At 66.5% G+C, this 17790-nt stretch overlaps 2 protein-coding genes across 2 annotated transcripts in view; both read left to right on the top strand.

Moving 5' to 3' along the window:
• Positions 1–11737, top strand: part of LOC106049819 (polyunsaturated fatty acid lipoxygenase ALOX15B-like) — a 15416-nt gene extending 3679 nt beyond the window's left edge. The window contains exons 3-15 of the mRNA XM_066985135.1: positions 221–473; positions 1288–1372; positions 1955–2116; positions 2848–2948; positions 3717–3889; positions 4857–5000; positions 5998–6198; positions 7426–7512; positions 7592–7761; positions 8143–8264; positions 8913–9013; positions 9724–9894; positions 10556–11737. Of these exons, the coding sequence (XP_066841236.1) occupies positions 221–473; positions 1288–1372; positions 1955–2116; positions 2848–2948; positions 3717–3889; positions 4857–5000; positions 5998–6198; positions 7426–7512; positions 7592–7761; positions 8143–8264; positions 8913–9013; positions 9724–9894; positions 10556–10735 (1950 nt within the window). The 3' untranslated portion in view covers positions 10736–11737. The remainder of the gene's footprint in view (positions 1–220; positions 474–1287; positions 1373–1954; positions 2117–2847; positions 2949–3716; positions 3890–4856; positions 5001–5997; positions 6199–7425; positions 7513–7591; positions 7762–8142; positions 8265–8912; positions 9014–9723; positions 9895–10555) is intronic.
• Positions 11738–13665: 1928 nt separating this feature from the next.
• The window catches only part of LOC125181727 (phosphoribosylformylglycinamidine synthase-like), a 32761-nt gene continuing 28636 nt past the window's right edge, over positions 13666–17790 (top strand). The window contains 3 exon segments of the mRNA XM_066985259.1: positions 13666–13830; positions 14960–15172; positions 16114–16252. Coding sequence (XP_066841360.1) covers positions 14962–15172; positions 16114–16252 — 350 coding nt within the window. The 5' untranslated portion in view covers positions 13666–13830; positions 14960–14961.

A 17790-nucleotide genomic window follows, 5' to 3' on the forward strand; every position in this document is an offset into this window, starting at 1 on the left:
GGATTGGAAGGGCACTATGGGAGACCGGGGGTGACTGGGAGAGACTGGTGGGCACTGGGAGGGACTGGGATGAACTGGGGAGGGGGAGCTCGAGGATACTGGGAGCACTGGGAGCACTGGGGGTGGCGCTGAGGGGGCTGAAAGGGGCAGAGGGGGACACTGGTGGGCACTAGGCTGAACTGGGAGCCCTGGGAGCAGGGGGTGACCCCCCCCCCCCCAGACGGTGGTGGCCGAGGTGCCCCCGGGGCCCCCCCTGGGGTCGCTGCTGCTGCTGCGGCTGCACAAGGAGCCCCTGGGGGGGGCCCTGGTCCCCGACCGCTGGTTCTGCGCCCATGTCACCGTCACCTCCCCCCCCGGGGACACCCCTGGGGACACCGATGGCGGGGACCCCCCCGGGGACCCCCCCCCCGAGGCCACCTTCCCCTGTTACCGCTGGCTGGAGAGCGGCTGCCTGGAGCTGCGCGAGGGCACCGGTACGGGGGGGGGGGGGGGCAAGTGGGGGGGTGTGGGGACACCTTGGGGACACTGTGGGGACGTGGGGGGGGCGTGGGGACATCGTGGGGGCAGGGGGACACCGTGGGGATATGGGGACACCGTGGGGACACGGGGGGGGCGGACATGGGGGGGCGTGGGGACACCTTGGGGACACTGTGGGGACGTGGGGGGGGCGTGGGGACATTGTGGGGGTGTGGGGGCACCAAGGAGATGTGGGACACGGGGACACCGTGGGGACATGGGGGGGCGGGGGGACACTTTGGGGACACGGCGGGGTAAGGGGGGGGGGGGCGTGGGGACACCTTGGGGACATGGGGACACTGTGGGGTGCATGGGACATGGGGACATTGGGGGAACACGGGGACACCGTGGGGACATGGGGGTGGGGGGGCATGGGGACACTGTGGGGACACTGTAGAGACATGGGGGGGGGCACGGGGACACCTTGGGGACACGGTGGGGACACCATGGGGACACCATGGGGACGTGGGACATGGGGACACCACAGGGACATGGGGACACCGTGGGGATCGTCCCTGTCCCCATATGCCCATGTCCCTGTCCCCATGTCCCCCCGATGTCCCCATGTCCCCCCAATGTCCCCATGTCCCTGTCCCCACGTCCCCATGTCCCCGTCCCCCCAATGTCCCCCCAATGTCCCCCCAATGTCCCCCCAATGTCCCCCTGTCCCCCCAATGTCCCCCATGTCCCCAATGTCCCCCTGTCCCCCCGATGTCCCCATGTCCCCCCAATGTCCCCCCGATGTCCCCATGTCCCTGTCCCTGTCCCCAGCCCGCACGCCCCGGGAGGACGCCTCGGAGCCGCTGCTGCTGCAGCACCGCCTGGAGGAGCTGCGGGAGCGCAGGGAGGCCTTCCAGTATGGGACTGGGAGCACTGGGAGGGGCTGGGGGGGGCTGGGGAGAGGGCTGGAGGGGACTGGGAGGGGAATGGGGGACACTGGGAGGGGACTGGCATGGACTAGGAGGGGAATGGGGGGGACTGGGAGGGGACTGGGAGGTGATTGGGATGGACTGGGAGGGAACAGGGAAGGGACTGGGGGGGAGTGGGAGGGGATTGGGAGGGACTGGGAGGGGATTGGGAGGGACTGGGAGGGACTGGGAGGGGATTGGGATGGACTGGGAGGGGACTGGGAGGGGATTGGGATGGACTGGGAGGGGATTGGGATGGACTGGGGGGGACTGGGAGGGGACTGGGGGAGTCACTGGGAGGCACTGGGAGAACTGGGGGGCACCGGGAGGGCGCTGAGGGGGTTACTGGTCTTACTGGGGAGCACTGGGAGGACACTAAGGTGGTTTCTGGCGCCACTGGGAGGCACTGGGGTGTTACTGGGAGAACTGGGGGGGCACTGGGAGAACTGGGGGGCACCGGGGGGGCATTACTGGGGGCGCTGGCAGGGCGTTACCGGTCTTACTGGTCTTACTGGGCCCCGCGCCCCCAGGTGGGAGCCCTTCGCCCCGGGGTGGCCGTGGTGCCTGCGGGCGCTGCCCCCCCTCCTGTGCCCGGGCCCCCCCCCCGGCCCCCCCGGCCCCCCCCCGCTGTCCCCCGGCCTGGCCTTCCCCCTGGGACACCGCGCCACCGTGGCCGCCCGCATCGCCGCCGCGTGAGTGGCCCCAAAAGGCCCCAAATGGCCCCAAAGGCCCCCAAATGGCCCCGTGTCCCCATAACCCCATATCCACACATCCCTGTGTCCCCCTGACCCCATAACCCCATATCCCCGTGTCCCTGTGTCCCCATAACCCTGTGTCCCCAATGTCCCCATGTCCCCCATGTCCCCATAACCCCATATCCCCCTGTCCTCATAACCCCATGACCCCATAATCCCATGACCCCATAACTCCATAACCCCATATTCCCATCCCCACAACCCCATAACCCCATATCCCGATATATCCCCATAACCCCACAACCCCACGACCCCATGTCTCCATATCCCCATACACCTCCATAACCCCACAACCCCATATCCCCCTGTCCCCACAACCCCATATCCCCCTGTCCCCATGTCCCCATAACCCCACAACCCCATAACCCCCCGTCCCCCTGTCCTGATAACCCCCTAACCCCCCATACCCCTGTCCCCATAACCCCACAACCCCATATCCCCATATCCCCCTGTCCCCACAACCCCATATCCCCGTCCCCATGTCCCCACGACCCCATAACCCCACGACCCCATAACCCCACAACCCCATTAACCCCATAACCCCACGAACCCGTAACCTCACAACCCCATATCCCTGTGTCCCCACGACCCCACAACCCCTGTCCCCGTGTCCCCATAACCCCATATACCCCCCACGACCCCATAACTCTATAATCCCCTGTCCCCAGCCAGGTCCGGGTGCGGCTCCGGGGTCTTCACGGGGGGGGCTCCTGGCGCAGCTTCGATGACCTCCACGAGGCTTTGGGGTGCCCGGGGACCCCCACCAGCGGTGTGTGCCCCCCCCGTGCCCCAAAAACCCCCTAGCACCCCAAAAACCCCCTAGCACCCCAAACCCCCTGATAACCCACCCCCCCCCCGGCAGGGTAGGCCCTGTGGCTGAGTTTTGGGGTCCCCCCAGTGTTTGGGATGTGGGGTTTGGGGGGGATCCCAGTGTCAAGGTTTGAGGGACCCCAAATGTTTGGGGCTTGGGGAACCCCAAATGTCTGGGGTTTGGGGACCCCCAGTGTGAGGTTCTGGGGTCCCCCACTAGCTGGGAACTGGGGTTCCCCCGGTGTTATGGGTTTTGGGGTCCCCCAGGGTCCAGGTTTTGTGGTTCCCTTGGTGTCAGGGCTTTTGGGGTCCCCTGCTGTTGGGTTTTGGGGTCCCCTATTATCGGGGGTTTTGAGGTTTCCCCACTGTGAGGTTTTGGGGCCCCCGCTGTGGGGTTTCGGGGTCCCCTATCATCAGGGCTTTTAGGGCCCCCCACGGCCAGGTTTTGGGGTCTCCTGCCGTGGGGTTTTGGGGTCCCCTATTATCAGGGGTTTTGGGGCCCCCACATCCTGGTTTTGGGTTCTCCTGCTGGGGGGTTTTGGGGTTCCCTATTATCAGGGGTTTGGGGTCTCCTGCTGTGGGGTTTTGGGGTCCCTGCTGTGGGGTTTGGGGGTTTCCTGCTGAGGGGTTTTGGGGTCCCCTATTATCGGGGGTTTTGGGGTCCCTCCCCGTGGGGTTTTGGGGTCCCCGCTGTGGGGCCGTGGGGGACCCGGTGCCGGTCCCGCAGAGTACGTGGTGCGGCACTGGCGGGACGACGCCTTTTTCGGGGAGCAGTACCTGAGCGGGGTGAACCCCGTCCTGCTGCGCCGCTGCCCCCGCCTGCCCCCCAACTTCGCTGTCACCCCCGCCATGGTGGCGCCCAGCCTGGGCCCCGACACCTGCCTGCAGCGGGAGATGGAGGTGGGGGCACTGGGGGGGTTTTGGGGGGGCACGGGGGGGGGCAGGAGTTGGGGGGGCAAGATTTGGGGTCCTAGGAATTGGGGTCCCAGGGATTGGGGTCCCAGGGATTGGGGGCTCTTGGTTTGGGTGTTCCTTTGGGTTGGGGATCCCAGGGGTTGGGGTCCCAGGAATTGGGGGGGGGGGGGGGGGGGAAGAGGGATTGGGGGTCCCAGGAATTGGTCAGGGATTGGGGTCTCAGGAATTGGGGTCCCAGGGATTGGGGAGGGCAGGGGTTGGGGTCCCAGGGATTGGGGGTCCTAGGAATTGGGGGTCCCAGAGGTTGGGGTCCCAGGGACTGGGGGGTCCCAGGGACTGGGGGGTCCCAGGGATTGGGGGGGTCCCAGGGATTGGGAGTCCCAGGGATTGGGTCCCCAGAAATTAGGGGTCCAAGGGATTGGGGTCCCAGAAATTGGGGGGCTCAGGGATTGGGTTCCAAGGGATTGGGGGTCCTAGGATTTGGTGGGGGCAGGGATTGAGGTCCTAGGAATTGGGGGGTGGGGACTGGGGTCCCATTAATTGGGGATCCCAGAGATTGGGGGTCCCAGGGATTGGGGGTTCCAGGAATTGGGGGTCCCAGAGATTGGGGGTCCCAGAGATTGGGGGTCCCAGGGATTGGGGGTCCCAGACATTTGGGGTCCCCAGGGATTGGGGTCCCAGGGATTGGGGGTCCTAGGATTTGGGGGTGGGCAGGGATTGAGGTCCTAGGAATTGGGGGGTGGGGACTGGGGTCCCATTAATTGGGTGTCCCAGGGATTGGGGGTCCCAGACATTGGGGGTCCCCAGGGATTGGGATCCCAGGGGTTGGGGTCCCAGAAATGGGGGTTCCCAAGGGTTGGGGTCCCAATCACTGGCGGGGGGGGGGGACGTGCCAAGCACTGGGGTCCCGGGCCGGGGGTCCTGGTGCGGGGGTCCGACGGTGGCCGCGCAGGGGGGGCGCGTGTTCGTGGCGGACTACGCGCTGCTGGAGGGGCTGCCCACGGGGCGCATCGGGGACGAGCCCCAGTTCACCGCCGCCCCCCTCTGCCTGCTGTGGCTGAGCCCCGCGGGGAGGCTGCTGCCCCTCGCCATCCAGGTACGGCCCCGTGGCCCCACGTCCCCACGTCCCATATCCCCATGGTGACCCCCCTATCCCATGTCCCCATGTCCTATTCCCCCTGTCCCATGTTCCCATTGTCCTCAATTCCCCACGTCTCACGTCCCCATGTCCCATATCTCCACGTCCCCATGTCCCCACATCCCCATGTCCCCACGTCCCCATGTCCCATATCTCCACGTCCCCATGTCCCCACATCCCCATGTCCCATATCTCCATGTCCCGATGTCCCCTATCTCCACATCTCCATGTCCCCATATCCCCATGTCTCCCTGTCCCATATCTCCATGACCCCACGTCCTCCACCCCGATGTCCCCCACCCTGATGTCCCCACGTCCCCCACCCCAATGTCCCCATGTCCCCACGTCCCCATGTCCCCATTTCCCCTCATCCCATGTTCTCATGTCCCACATCTCCACGTCCCTGTGTCCTCCTGTCCCATGTCCCCACATCCCCCACCCCGATGTCCCCATGTCCCCTATCTCCACGTCCCCATGTCCCCAATTCCCCCCATCCCACGTCCCCATGTCCCATATCTCCATGTCCCCATGTCCCCACTTTCCCCCATCCCACATCCCCATGCCCCACATTGCCACATCCCATGTCCCCACGCCCCCCACCCTGATGTCCCCATGTCCCATATCTCCACATCCCCACGTCCCCAACCCAATGTCCCCATATCCCCATGTCCCCAACCTGATGTCCCCACGTTCCCACACCCCTCACCCCAATGTCCCCATGTCCCCACACCCCCCACCCCGATGTCCCCATGTCCCATATCCCCATGTCCCCGTGTCCCATATCTCCACGTCCCTCTGTCCCATATCTCCACATCCCACGTTCCCCACCCCAATGTCCCCATGTCCCCACGTCCCCCCATCCCATGTCTCCATGTCCTCCACCCCAATGTCCCCTTGTCCCATATCTCCATGTCCCCACGCCCCCCACCCCGTTGTCCCCGTGTCCCCCCCCCAGCTGTCGCAGCACCCCGGTCCGGAGGCGCCGGTGTTCGTGCCCACGGACGCGCCGTGGAGCTGGGAGCTGGCCAAGCTGTGGGTGCGCAGCGCCCACGTGCAGCTGCACGAGGTGGTCATCCACCTGCTGCTCACCCACTTCCTGGCCGAGGTCTTCGCCATCGCCACCATGCACCTGCCCGCCTGCCACCCGCTGTACAAGGTGGGCCCTGAAACCCGCACCTGAAAACCTGCACCCCAAAACCCGCACCCCAAAACCCGCACCCAAGAACCTGCACCCAAAAACCTGCACCGAAAAAAAAGAGTCCAAAAACCTGCACCCAAAAAGCTGAACCCAAAAACTTGAACCCTAAAACCTGAACCTAAAAACCTGCACCCAAAAAACTGAATCCCAAAACCTGCACCCAAAAACCTGCACCCAAAAACCTGCACCCAAAAAACTGAATCCAAAAACCTGCACCCAAAAAACTGAATCCAAAAACCTGCACCCAAAAAGCTGAACCCCAAAACCTGTATTCCAAACCTTAACCCTAAAACCTCAACCTAAAAACCTGCACCCAAAAAACTGAATCCCAAAACCTGCACCCAAAAAACTGAATCCCAAAACCTGCACCCAAAAACCTGCACCCAAAAACCTGAATCCAAAAACCTGCACCCAAAAAGCTGAACCCCAAAACCTGTATCCCAAACCTGAACCCAAAAACCTGCACCCAAAAACCTGCACCCAAAAAGCTGAACCCCAAAACCTGTATCCCAAACCTGAACCCTAAAACCTCAACCTAAAAACCTGCACCCAAAAAGCTGCACCCAAAAAACTGAATCCAAAAACCTCAACCTAAAAACCTGCACCCAAAAAACTGAACCCCAAAACCTGCACCCAAAAAACTGAACCGCAAAACCTGCACCCAAAAACCTGCACCCAAAAAACTGAATCCAAAAACCTGCACCCAAAAAGCTGAACCCCAAAACCTCAACCTAAAAACCTGCACCCAAAAAAATGAACCCCAAAACCTGCATCTAAAACCCTGCGCCCAAAAAGCTGAACCCCAAAACCTGTATCCCAAACCTGAACCCTAAAACCTCAACCTAAAAACCTGCACCCAAAAAAATGAACCCCAAAAACCTGCACCCAAAAACCTGAATCCCAAACCTGAACCCTAAAACCTCAACCTAAAAACCTGCACCCCAAAAAAATGCACCCCAAAACCTGCACCCCAAACCTGAACCCAGAAATATCCCACATCTGATGTCCACATGTCCTGTGTCCCACTTCTGATGTCCCCATGTCCCCACGTCCCCATATTCCATGTCCCACGTCCCACGTCTGATGTCCCCATGTCCCCATATCCCCATGTCCCCACATCCCCATATTCCACGTCCCACGTCCCACCTCTGATGTCCCCATGTCCCCCTGTCCCCCTGCCCCCAGCTCCTGCTGCCCCACAGCCGCTACACCTTCCACATCAACATCTTGGCCAGGGACAAACTCCTCAACCCCGGGGGCATCATCGACCAGGTCAGCCGGGTCTGGGGGACATGGGGACAACGGGTCCCCGGGGTGGGGACACCAGGAGATGACGGGTGACGTCCCCCAGGCCTCGGCCATTGGGAGGGAGGGGGCGCTGGAGCTGGTGGCCCGCGCCACGGCGGCCCTGACCTACGCGGAGCTGTGCGTCCCCGATGACATCGAGCGGCGCGGCGTCGCCGACGTCCCCAACTACCACTATCGGGACGACGCCCTCGAGATCTGGGGGGCCATCGAGAGGTGGGGGGCAAGGGGACAACGGGGAGGGGGCACAGGGATGGGGACATTGGGGCTGGGGACATTGTGATGGGGTCATGGGGATGGGGGCATCAGGATGGTGGTGTGGGGATGGGGACATTGGGGATGGGGACATTGGGGATGGGGATGTGGGGATGTGGACGTTGGGGATGGGGACATGGGGATGTGGACGTTGGGGATGGGGACATGGGGCTGGGGACATCAGTCATGGGGACAACAGGGAGAGGACTATGGGGATGAGGACCTACAGGGATGGGGCCATGGGGATGAGGACCACCAGGATGGGGATATGGGGTGGGGACACGGGGATGGCGAGCATGGCCCCGTCCCCATGTCCCACCGGCATCCCTGTGTGTCCTAAAGCTTCGTGGAGGGCATCGTGGGTCTCTACTACCACGAGGACAGTGACGTGGTCGATGACCCCGAGCTCCAGGATTGGGTGGGCGAGATCTTCACCTACGCCGTGCTGGGCAACGAGAAGTCGGGTACGAGGCTGGTGACGGTCGGGGTCGTGGTGATGGCCATGGTCATGGTCATGGCGATATCATGGTGATGGTCATAATGATGATCGTGGCCACGGTCACTGTCATGGTCGCATCCTGGTGATGCTCAGGCCATGATCCTGATCATGATGAAGGCCACAGCCATGGCCATGGTCATGGTCACATCACGGTGACGATCGTGGTGGTGGCCATGGCCATGGTGACAGTTATGAGGATGGTTGTGGCCATGGTCACAGTCATGCTCACATCACGGTGATGGCCATGGTGATGCTCAAGGCCATGGTCACGGTCACGTCACGGCCACCACGGTCACGATCCCATCGTGGTGACAGTCTGGGTGACGTGGTGACCATCACGGCCATCACCGTGGCCCCATCATGATGGCCTTGTTGACGGTGACAATCCTGGCCACGGTCACGGCCACGGTGACAACAATGGCGATGGCCACGGTGACACTACGGCCACGGTCACCTCACAGCGACGGTGACAACAAAGGCCATGAAGATGGGGTCACGGCCAAGGTGCCACCGTCACGGCCACGGCCACTGGGGGCGGTGGGAGGACACGAGCCACCCGTGGCGATGACGTCACCGGTGACGTCATGGGGTGACCCGGCGGTGCCACCCCCAGGTTTCCCGGCGAAGCTCTGCAGCCGCCCCGAGCTGGTGAAGTTCCTCACCATGATCATCTTCCGCTGCTCCGCGCAGCACGCCGCCGTCAACAGCGGGCAGGTAGCGATAGGGGGGGACGTGGCGGGGACACCTGGGGGCATGGGGGACACCTGGGGACGTGGTGGGGACACCTGGGGGCGTGGGGGACACCTGGGGACGTGGGGGGGACACCTGGGGACGCGGGGGACGCTTGGGGACGTGGTGGGGACACCTGGGGATGTGGCGGGGACACCAGGGGACAGGGTGAGGACCCAGGTGGCCATAGGAGGACCATGTGGTGGCCACAGGGCTCACGGGGTCCACAGAAGATGACAGGGATTCAGGTGGCCCTGGGGGACCCCATGGTGGCCACAGGACAGGACAAGGCCCCACGTGGTCCTGGGGGTCAATTTGGTGGCCATGGGACCAGACGAGGACCCAGGTGGCCCTGGGACTCATGGGGTCCATAGAAGAGGACAGGGACTCAGTGGCCCTGGGGGACCCTGTGGTGGCCGTGGGACAGGACAGGGCCCCAGGTGGCCCCGGAGGAACCATTTGGTAGCCACGGGACAGGACGAGGAACCAGGTGGCCCTGGGGGACCATTTGGTGGCCACGGAACTCATGGGGTCCATAGAAGAGGACAGGGCCCCAGGTGGCCCTGGGGGTGTCTATGGGGTGGCCACGGGACAGGACAAGGACCCAGGTGGCCCTGGGGGACCCCACGGTGGCCACGGGAGGGGACGAGGCCCCAGGTGGCCCCGGAAGGACCCGTGGTTGCCCCCGCCCCCAGTACGACTTCTACGCCTGGATGCCCAACTCGCCGGGGACCATGCGGTGCCCCCCGCCGCGGAGCAAGGCCGGGGCCACCGCCGAGAGCTTCCTGGCCACCCTCCCGTCCCCCGCGGCCACCGGCGCCCTCCTCGCCCTGCTCAGCGTCGTCAGCTACGAGGCCGGCGAGCGGGTGAGCCGGGGTGGGAGCCCCCCCTCGCCCCCAAGGGACTCCAACTGTCCCCAATGTCCCCCAAGGGTCCCCAACATCCCCAGGGGTCCCCAACCTTCCCCATGGGACCCTAAACATCCCCAAGAGACCCCAAGGGATGCCCCCATCTCCCAGGGACCCCAAGGGAACCCCCACATCCCCGAGGGACCCCAAGGGACCTCCCCACTGCCTGAGGGACCCCAAAGGACCCCCATGTTCCCAAGGGACCCCAAACATCCCCAAGAGACCCCAAGGGACCCCCATGGCCTCAAGAGATCCCAAGGGAACCCCACATCCCCCAGGGACCCCAAGGAACTTCCTCATTCCCCAAGGGACCCCAAGGGACCCCAAGAGACCCTAAAGGGACACCCATGTTCCTAAGGGACCCCAAGGGACCCCTACATCCCCGAGGGACCTCAAGGGACCCCCATACCCCAAAGAGACCCCAAGGGACCTCCCCATTCCCCAAGCAACCCCAAGGGACCTCCCCATTCCCCAAGGGACCCCACGGGGCCCCTTGAGCCCGAAGAGACCCCGAGGGACCTCTCCCTTCCCCAACGCCTCTCCCATTCCCCCCCCGGGACCCCTCCCCATTCCCCCTGGGACCCCTCCCCACCCCACCCATGGATGCCGGTGCCCGCAGCGCCCGCTGGGCTCGTACCCCGAGGAGCACTTCACGGAGGAGGCCCCGCGGCGCCTGCTGGGCGCCTTCCAGCGCCGCCTGGCCCGCATCTCCCGGCGCGTCCAGCGCCGCAACGCCGCCCTGCCCCTGCCCTACCCCTACCTCGACCCCGCCGCCATCGAGAACAGTATCGCCATCTGAGCGACGTCGGCCCCAATGTGTTCCCAATGTCCCCAATGTCCCCAGGTGTCCCCAAAGTCCCCAGGTGTCTCCCAACATCCCCAAGAGACCCCCAAATCCCCAGGCGTTCCCCGACATCCCCTGGTGTCTCCGATGACCCCGTGTTTCCCAAACGGCCCCGCATGTTCCCAATGTTCCCGCATGTCCCCTGGTGTCCCCAGGTGTCCCCCGGTGTCCCCGGGTGTCCCCAACGTCTCCCTGTGTCCCCAAAGTCCCCTGGTGTCTCGCGACCTCCCCAGGTGTCCCCAAATCCCCACATGTCCCCCCAATGTCTCCGGGTGTTCCCAGGTGTCCGTCACCATCCCATGGTATTCCCAAATCCCCCGTGTGTCCCCAACATCCCCGCGTGTCCCCAATGTCCCCAAGTGTCCCCAGAACCCCCAGGAGTCTCCACATCCCCAAATCCCCAGGTGTTCCCAAATCCCCAGGTGTCCCCAACATCTCCGTGTCCCCACATGTCCCTTAACATCCCCTGGTGTCCCCAAATCCCCATGTGTTCCCAAATTCCTGGGTATCCCCAACGTCCCCGCATGTCCCCAGGTGTCCCCGATATCTCCAGGTGTCTCCCAACACCCGCAGGAGTCCCCAGATCCCCAGGTGTCCCCAGATCCCCAGATGTCCCCAAATTCCCAGGTGTCCCCAACGTCCCTGGGTGTCCCCCATCTCCTCTCATCCCCAGGTGACCCCAAGTGTCCCCAAGTGTCACCAACACCCCCAGGTGTCCCCCCGTTCCCGGTTCATCCCCATCATCTCCATCCCCTCCTCCTCCTGTCCCCACCACCCCCAACCTCGTCCCCCCTCCCTGTGTCCCCTCTTGTCCCCATCCAGCTCCTTCCTTGGTTTCCCCTGTGTGTGTCCCCATTGTCCCCTGTCCCCATTGTCCCCTGTCCCTTGTCTCCATTGTCCCCTGTCTCTTGCCCCCATTGTCCCCTGTCCCATGGAATAAAGGTGGCTCCTGCTCAACCCCTGCGTGCTTTGTGATGGGACATGGGGACAAGGGACACGGTGGCTTCGGGGACACCGGGGGCTGAGGAATGTGGCTATGGGGACACAGTGGCTTTGGGGACACTGGGACACGTGGCCTGCAGGGTTGTGTGTGTTTATTTGGGGTGACAAATGTGGGGAGAGGGTCACTACGGGGCTGGCTACCAGGGATTTGGGGACACAGGGACATAGGGCCACCAGGATCTGGGGACATGGGGACCTGGGACCACCAGGATTTGGCGACACGGGTACTTAGGGCCACCAGGATTTGGGGACATGGGACCACCAGAGATTGGGGACATGGTGACCTGGGAGGCCACCAGGGACTGGGGACACGGGAACCTGGGGGTCACCAGGATTTGGGGACACAGGTACCTAGGGCCACCAGGGATTTGGGGACACGGGGACACCAAGGATTTGGGGACATGGGTTCACCAGAATTTGGGGACACAGGTATTTAGGGCCACCAGGGCCACCAGAATTTGGCGACACAGGACAACCAGGGATTTGGGACACGGGAACCTGGGACCACTGGGGATTTGGGACACAGGGACGTACGGCCGCCAGAATTTGGGGATATGGGGACACCAAGGATTTGGGGACACGGGTATTTAGGGCCACCAGGATTTGGGGACACGGGGGCCACCAGGATCGGGCCCACGGAGCCGCGGAATGGCGGCCGGGCCCCGGCCCCACTGCGCATGCGCAGCGGGGGGGGGGGGGGCGGGGGGAAGCCCACGAGGGGAGGTGGACATGAGCGCGCACGCGCAGTGCGCATGGCAACGGGGGCGTGTCCCAATGGGCCAAACCACGCCCCCGATCTATACCATATATGGTTTTCATTTGCATAACCCCGCCCCGTGGGCGGAGACTTCCGGGGTCCGCCGGGGGCAAGCGCGGAGGGGAGGGGCCGCCGCCCGCCCCAAGGCCACCGGGCCCCGCGGTGACCCTGACGTCACCGCTGACGTCACGCGTGACCTTCCCCGCCCCCCGGCCTTGGGGGGTGTGGGGGGGAGGTGGCGCCGCAAAGGCTTCTGGGTAACCCGCCCCCCCTACAAGGGGGGGGGAGGGGGGGCACGGCGCCCCTCCCCCCCCTTGGAGCCCCCACCTTGACTCCCCCCCCTTTTGCCCCCCCCCCCTTGGGACCCCCACTTCCCCACCCCCCTTGGACCCCCCCCCCCAGTGACCCCTCATCCCCCTTGGGACCCCCCCCGTGGGACCCCCCCCATTGACCCACCCCCCCTTGGACCCCCCCCCATTGGGACCCCCTCTTAGACCCCCCCCCCCTTAGACCCTCGCTCCCTGCCCCCCCCCCCCGGGGACCCCTCCCCTTTTTGGCCCCCCCTCTTTGGGATCTCTCCCCTTGAATCCCCCCCCCGAAGCCCCCTCCATTGACCCCCCCCATCCCCCTCTTTGGGACCCCCCTCCTAAAAGCCCCCCCATTGACCCTCCCCCTTGAAGCCCCCCCCACCTTGGAACCCCCCCTATTGAACCCCCCCCCCATTGAGATGCCCCCCCCTTTGACCCCACCTCCACCCCCCCTTGGGACCCCCCCCATTGACCTCCTCCTTGGGACCTCCCCCCTCTCCACCCCCCTCCCTTGGGACCCCCCCCTTGGACCCTCCCGCATTGACCCCCCTCCCCCCCCCCCCTTGGGACCCCCTATTGAGACCCACCCCTATTGAACCCCCCCCCCCGCCTTTGAGACACCCCCCCCCTTTGGACCCCACCTCCACCCCCCCTCCTCACCCCCCATTGGGACCCCCCCCCCCTTGGACCCCCTCCCCCATTGCCCCCCCCCTTTGGGACCCCCCCCCATCCCCCCCTGGGGGCCCCCCCCCCACCTCCCCCTTGGGACCCCCCCCATTTGCGCCCCCCCCCCCCCCATTGCTCCCCCCCTTTGCCCTCCCCTCGCCCCGTTACGGCCCATTGTGGGCGTGGCCAATTTCCCGCGCTTAGAACCGGAGGGGGCGTGGCTTGCCGTGACCACGCCCCCTCCCCGTAGCCCCGCCCCCTCCCGTCTGGTCCCGGCTCCGCGGCGGCGGCGGGGGCAGAGGCGGCGGCGGCGCGCGGTAAGGGGGGGGGGGGGGGCGCGCGCGTGACGTCATCGGGGTCCCCCCCGTGACGTAGGAGGGATGTTGGGGGGGGGCTGCACGCGGGGATCCCCCTCTTGCTGGCGTGAAGTAACGGGGGGGGGGTACCACGTGCCGGTAGGGGCACGTGGGAGTGATGGAGGGGGGCGGGGGGGTGGGGGGGGCTCGGGGGTCCCGGGGGGGGTCCTTAGGGGGGGGGTTGAGGGTCCCTGGGGGGGGCCCTGGGGGGGCCCTGGGGGGGTCCTTGGGTTTTTGGGGGGGCCCTGGGGGGGGCCCTGGGGTTTTGGGGGGTTTTGGGGGTCCTGGGGGGTCCCTGGGGGGGCCCTTGGGGTTTTCTGGGGGGGCCCTGGGGGGGTCCTGGGGGTTTTGGGATCCTGGGGGGTCCCTGGGGGGGTCCTTGTGTTTTCTGGGGGGCCCCTGGGGGGGTCCATGGGGTTTTTGGGGGGGTTTGAGGGTCCTGGGGGGGGTCTGGGGGGCCCTTGGGGTTTTGGGCGGGGTTTGGTGTCCTGGGGGGTCCCTGGGGGGATCCTTGGGATTTTTTGGGGGTCCTGGGGGTCCTTGGGTTTTCTGGGGGGGCCCTGGGGGGGTCCTGGGGGTTTTGGGATCCTGGGGGGTCCCTGGGGGGGGGTTGAGGGTCCTGGGGGGGGGCCTGGGGGGGACCTTGGGGGGATCCTTGGGGTTTAGGGGTCCTGAGGGGTCCTTGGGGGGGTCCTTGGGGTCTTGGGGGGTTGGGGTCCTGGGGGGCGTCTTTGGGGTCTTTGGGGGGGTTTGAGGGTCCCTGGGGGGTCCTGCGGAGTCCCTGTGGGGGGGGTTGTGGATCCCTGGGGGGGTCCCTGGCGGAGTCCTTGGGGTTTTGGGGGGTCCTGGGGGGGTCCTGGGGTTTGGGGGTCCCTGCGGGGGGGGGTGGGGCTTTGAGGGTAGCTGGGGGGGGTCAGGGGGTCTTGGGGGGGGGGTTGAGGATCTCGGGGGGGGGGCTTTAGGGTTTGGGGGGGCTACGGGGGGGGATTGGAGTCCCCAGGGGTTTTGGGGGTCCGCCGGGGGGGGGGGGCTTTGGTCTCTCTGAGGGGGGGTCCCTAAAATTTTGACCCCACCCCCCCCCCCCCCCAAGACATGCAGGTGCTCCACTTCTACGTGCGGCCGGGCCCCCCCGAGACGGCGGCGGGGCCGGGGGGGGACCCCAAGGATGTTGGGGGGGGGGGCAGGAGCCTGAAGCCCCCCCCGTCGGGGGGGGGCCGCGCTCCCCCCCTGCGGGCAGCCCGGGCGGCGGAGCCGGGGGTGACGGCGGTGACCACGGAGCTGTGCTACAACGTGGCCTGGGACGGTACGGGGGGGGTGCGGGGGGGGGCACGGGGCGGGGGGGGGGCGTAAGAGCAAGGGGGGGGCATGGGGACATGGGGGGGGGCACGGGGATATGGGGGTAGGGGGGGACATGGGGACGGGGTGGGCTACGGGCGTGGGGGGGGGGGCATAGGGACATGGGGGGGCTCGGGGGGCACAGGGGGGTATAGGGGCAAGGGGGGGGCACGGGGATGTGGGGGGGTGCAGGGAAATGGGGGCTTGGGGGGGTCATGGGGATGGGGGGGGCGCAGGGGGGGCATGGGGACATGGGGGGGCACAGGGATATGGGGGTGGGGGGGGACATGGGGACGGGGGGGCTACAGGGGGCGTGGGGAGGGGGGGCACGGGGACGTGGCGGGGGGGCAGGGATATGGGGGGGGGGGGACGTGGGAAGGGGGGGGGATGGGGACATGGGGGGGCCCAGGGGGGCACGGGGGGGGGCACAGGGACATGGGGGGGGCACGGGGATGTGGGGGGGTGCAGGGAAGTGGGGGCTTGGGGGGTCATGGGGATGGGGGGGCACAGGGGGGGGCATGGGGACATGGGGGGGGCGCAGGGATATGGGGGCTTGGGGGGGTCCCAACTAATTTTGGGGGGGTCCTGAGTAGGTTTTAGGGGAACATGGGGAGTCTTGGGGGGGGGCACAGAGAATTTTGGGGGACCCTTGGCTAATTTGGGGGGGGGGGTCCCGGGTAATTTGGGGGGGGGTCCCGAGTAGGTTTTGGGGGTCTCCGGGGGGGGTACAGAGAGTTTTGGGGGATCCCTGGCTAATTTGGGGGGGGTCCCGGGTAATTTGGGGGGGGGGTCCAAGTAACTTGGGGGGGTCCTGAATAGGTTTTGGGGGGAATGAGGTGCTTGGGGGGGGGGCGCACAGAGAATTTTGGGGGGCCCCTGGCTAATTTGGGGGGGGGGGGGGTCCCGCAGGCGCTGCCCCCCCCGGCCCCGAGGAGACACGGGTCCTGCACTGGCTTTTCGGGAGCTCCTTCGGGGGGGGCGCGGACGTGGCCCCCCAGAGCTTCCTGCGCCCCCGCGCCCACCAGCTGCTGCTGGAGATCGGGCCCAGGTACTGGGGGGGGTGTCCTATGGGTGCTGGGGGGGGCCTATGGGTGCTGGGGGAGGTCCTGGGGGGGGTCTTGGGGTCCTATGGGTGCTGCGGGGGAGCCTATGGGTGCTGGAGGGGTCCTGGGGGGGTCCTGGGGGTCTTATGGGTGCTGGGAGGGGATCCTGGGGGGGTCTTATGGGTATTGGGGGGGGTCCTGGGGGGGGTTTGGGGGTCCTATGGGTGCTGGGGGGGGTCCTGGGGGGGTCCTGGGGGTCCTATGGGTGCTGGGGGGGAGCCTATGGGTGCTGGGAGGGGTCCTAGGGGGGTCCTGGGGGTCCTATGGGTGCTGTGGGGGGGTCCTGCGGGGGGGGATCCTGGGGGGGCCCTATGGGTGCTGGGGGGGATCCTGGGGGGCCCTATGGGTGCTGGGGGGGATCCTGGGGGGGCCCTATGGGTGCTGGGGGGGGCTATGGGTGCTGGGGGTGGCTTGGGGGGTTCCTGGGGGTTCTATGGGTGCTGGGGGGGGATCCTGGGGGTCCTATGGGTGCTGGGGGGGAGCCTATGGGTATTGGGAGGAGTCCTAAGGGGGTTCCTGGGGGCCCTATGGGTGCTGGGAGGGGTCCTGGGGGGGTCTTGGGGGTCCTATGGGTGCTGGGGGGGTCCTAGGGGGGTCTTATGGGTACTGGGGGGGGTGTCTTGGGGGGCTTTTGAGGGTCCTATGGGTGCTGGGGGGGATCCTGGGGGTCCTATGGGTGCTGGGGTGGTCCTTTGGGTGCTGGGGGACGTCCTGGGGGGGGTCTTGGGGGTCCTATGGGTGCTGGGGGGGAGCCTATGGGTGCTGGGAGGGGTCCTAGGGGGGTCCTGGGGGTCCTATGGGTGCTGGGGGGGGTCCTGCGGGGGGGTCTTGGGGGTCCTATGGGTGCTGGGGAGGGTCCTGGGGGGGGATCCTGGGGTCTTATGGGTGCTGGGGGGGTATCCTGGGGGGGTTTTATGGGTATTGGGGGGGGGTCCTGGGGGGGTTTTGGGGGTCCTACGGGTGCTGGGGGGGATCCTGGGGGGGCCCTATGGGTGCTGGGGGGGGCATGGGTGCTAGAGGTGGTCCTTGGGGGGGTCCTACGGTTGCTGGGGGGGGCTATGGGTGCTGGTGGGTGGCTTGGGGGGTTCCTGGGGGTCCTATGGGTGCTGGGGGGGGGTCCTGGGGAGGTCTTGGGGGTCCTATGGTTGCTGGGGGGGGGCTATGGGTGCTGGGGGGGATCCTGGGGGGGTCCTGTGGGTGCTGGGTGGGGTCCTGGGGGGGGAGGGCATGGGTGTGGGGGGCGTGGCTTGAGGGGGGTCCGGGGGGTCCTCTGGGTGCTGGGAGGGGTCCTAGGAGGGGTCCTGGGAGGTCTTATGGGTGCTGGAGGGGGGTTCGGGGGGGTGGTTCTGGGGGTCTTGTGGGTGCTGGGGGGGGCCCATGGACGCTGGGGGGGGGCTTGGGGGGGTCCTGGGGGGGGCCTGTGGGTGCTGGGGGGGGGCCATGGGTGCAGGGGGGTGGTCCTTAGGGAGTCCTATGGGTGCTG

This window comes from Anser cygnoides, chromosome 31, assembly GCF_040182565.1.
Source record: "Anser cygnoides isolate HZ-2024a breed goose chromosome 31, Taihu_goose_T2T_genome, whole genome shotgun sequence".
NCBI classification, from domain to species: Eukaryota; Metazoa; Chordata; class Aves; order Anseriformes; family Anatidae; genus Anser; species Anser cygnoides.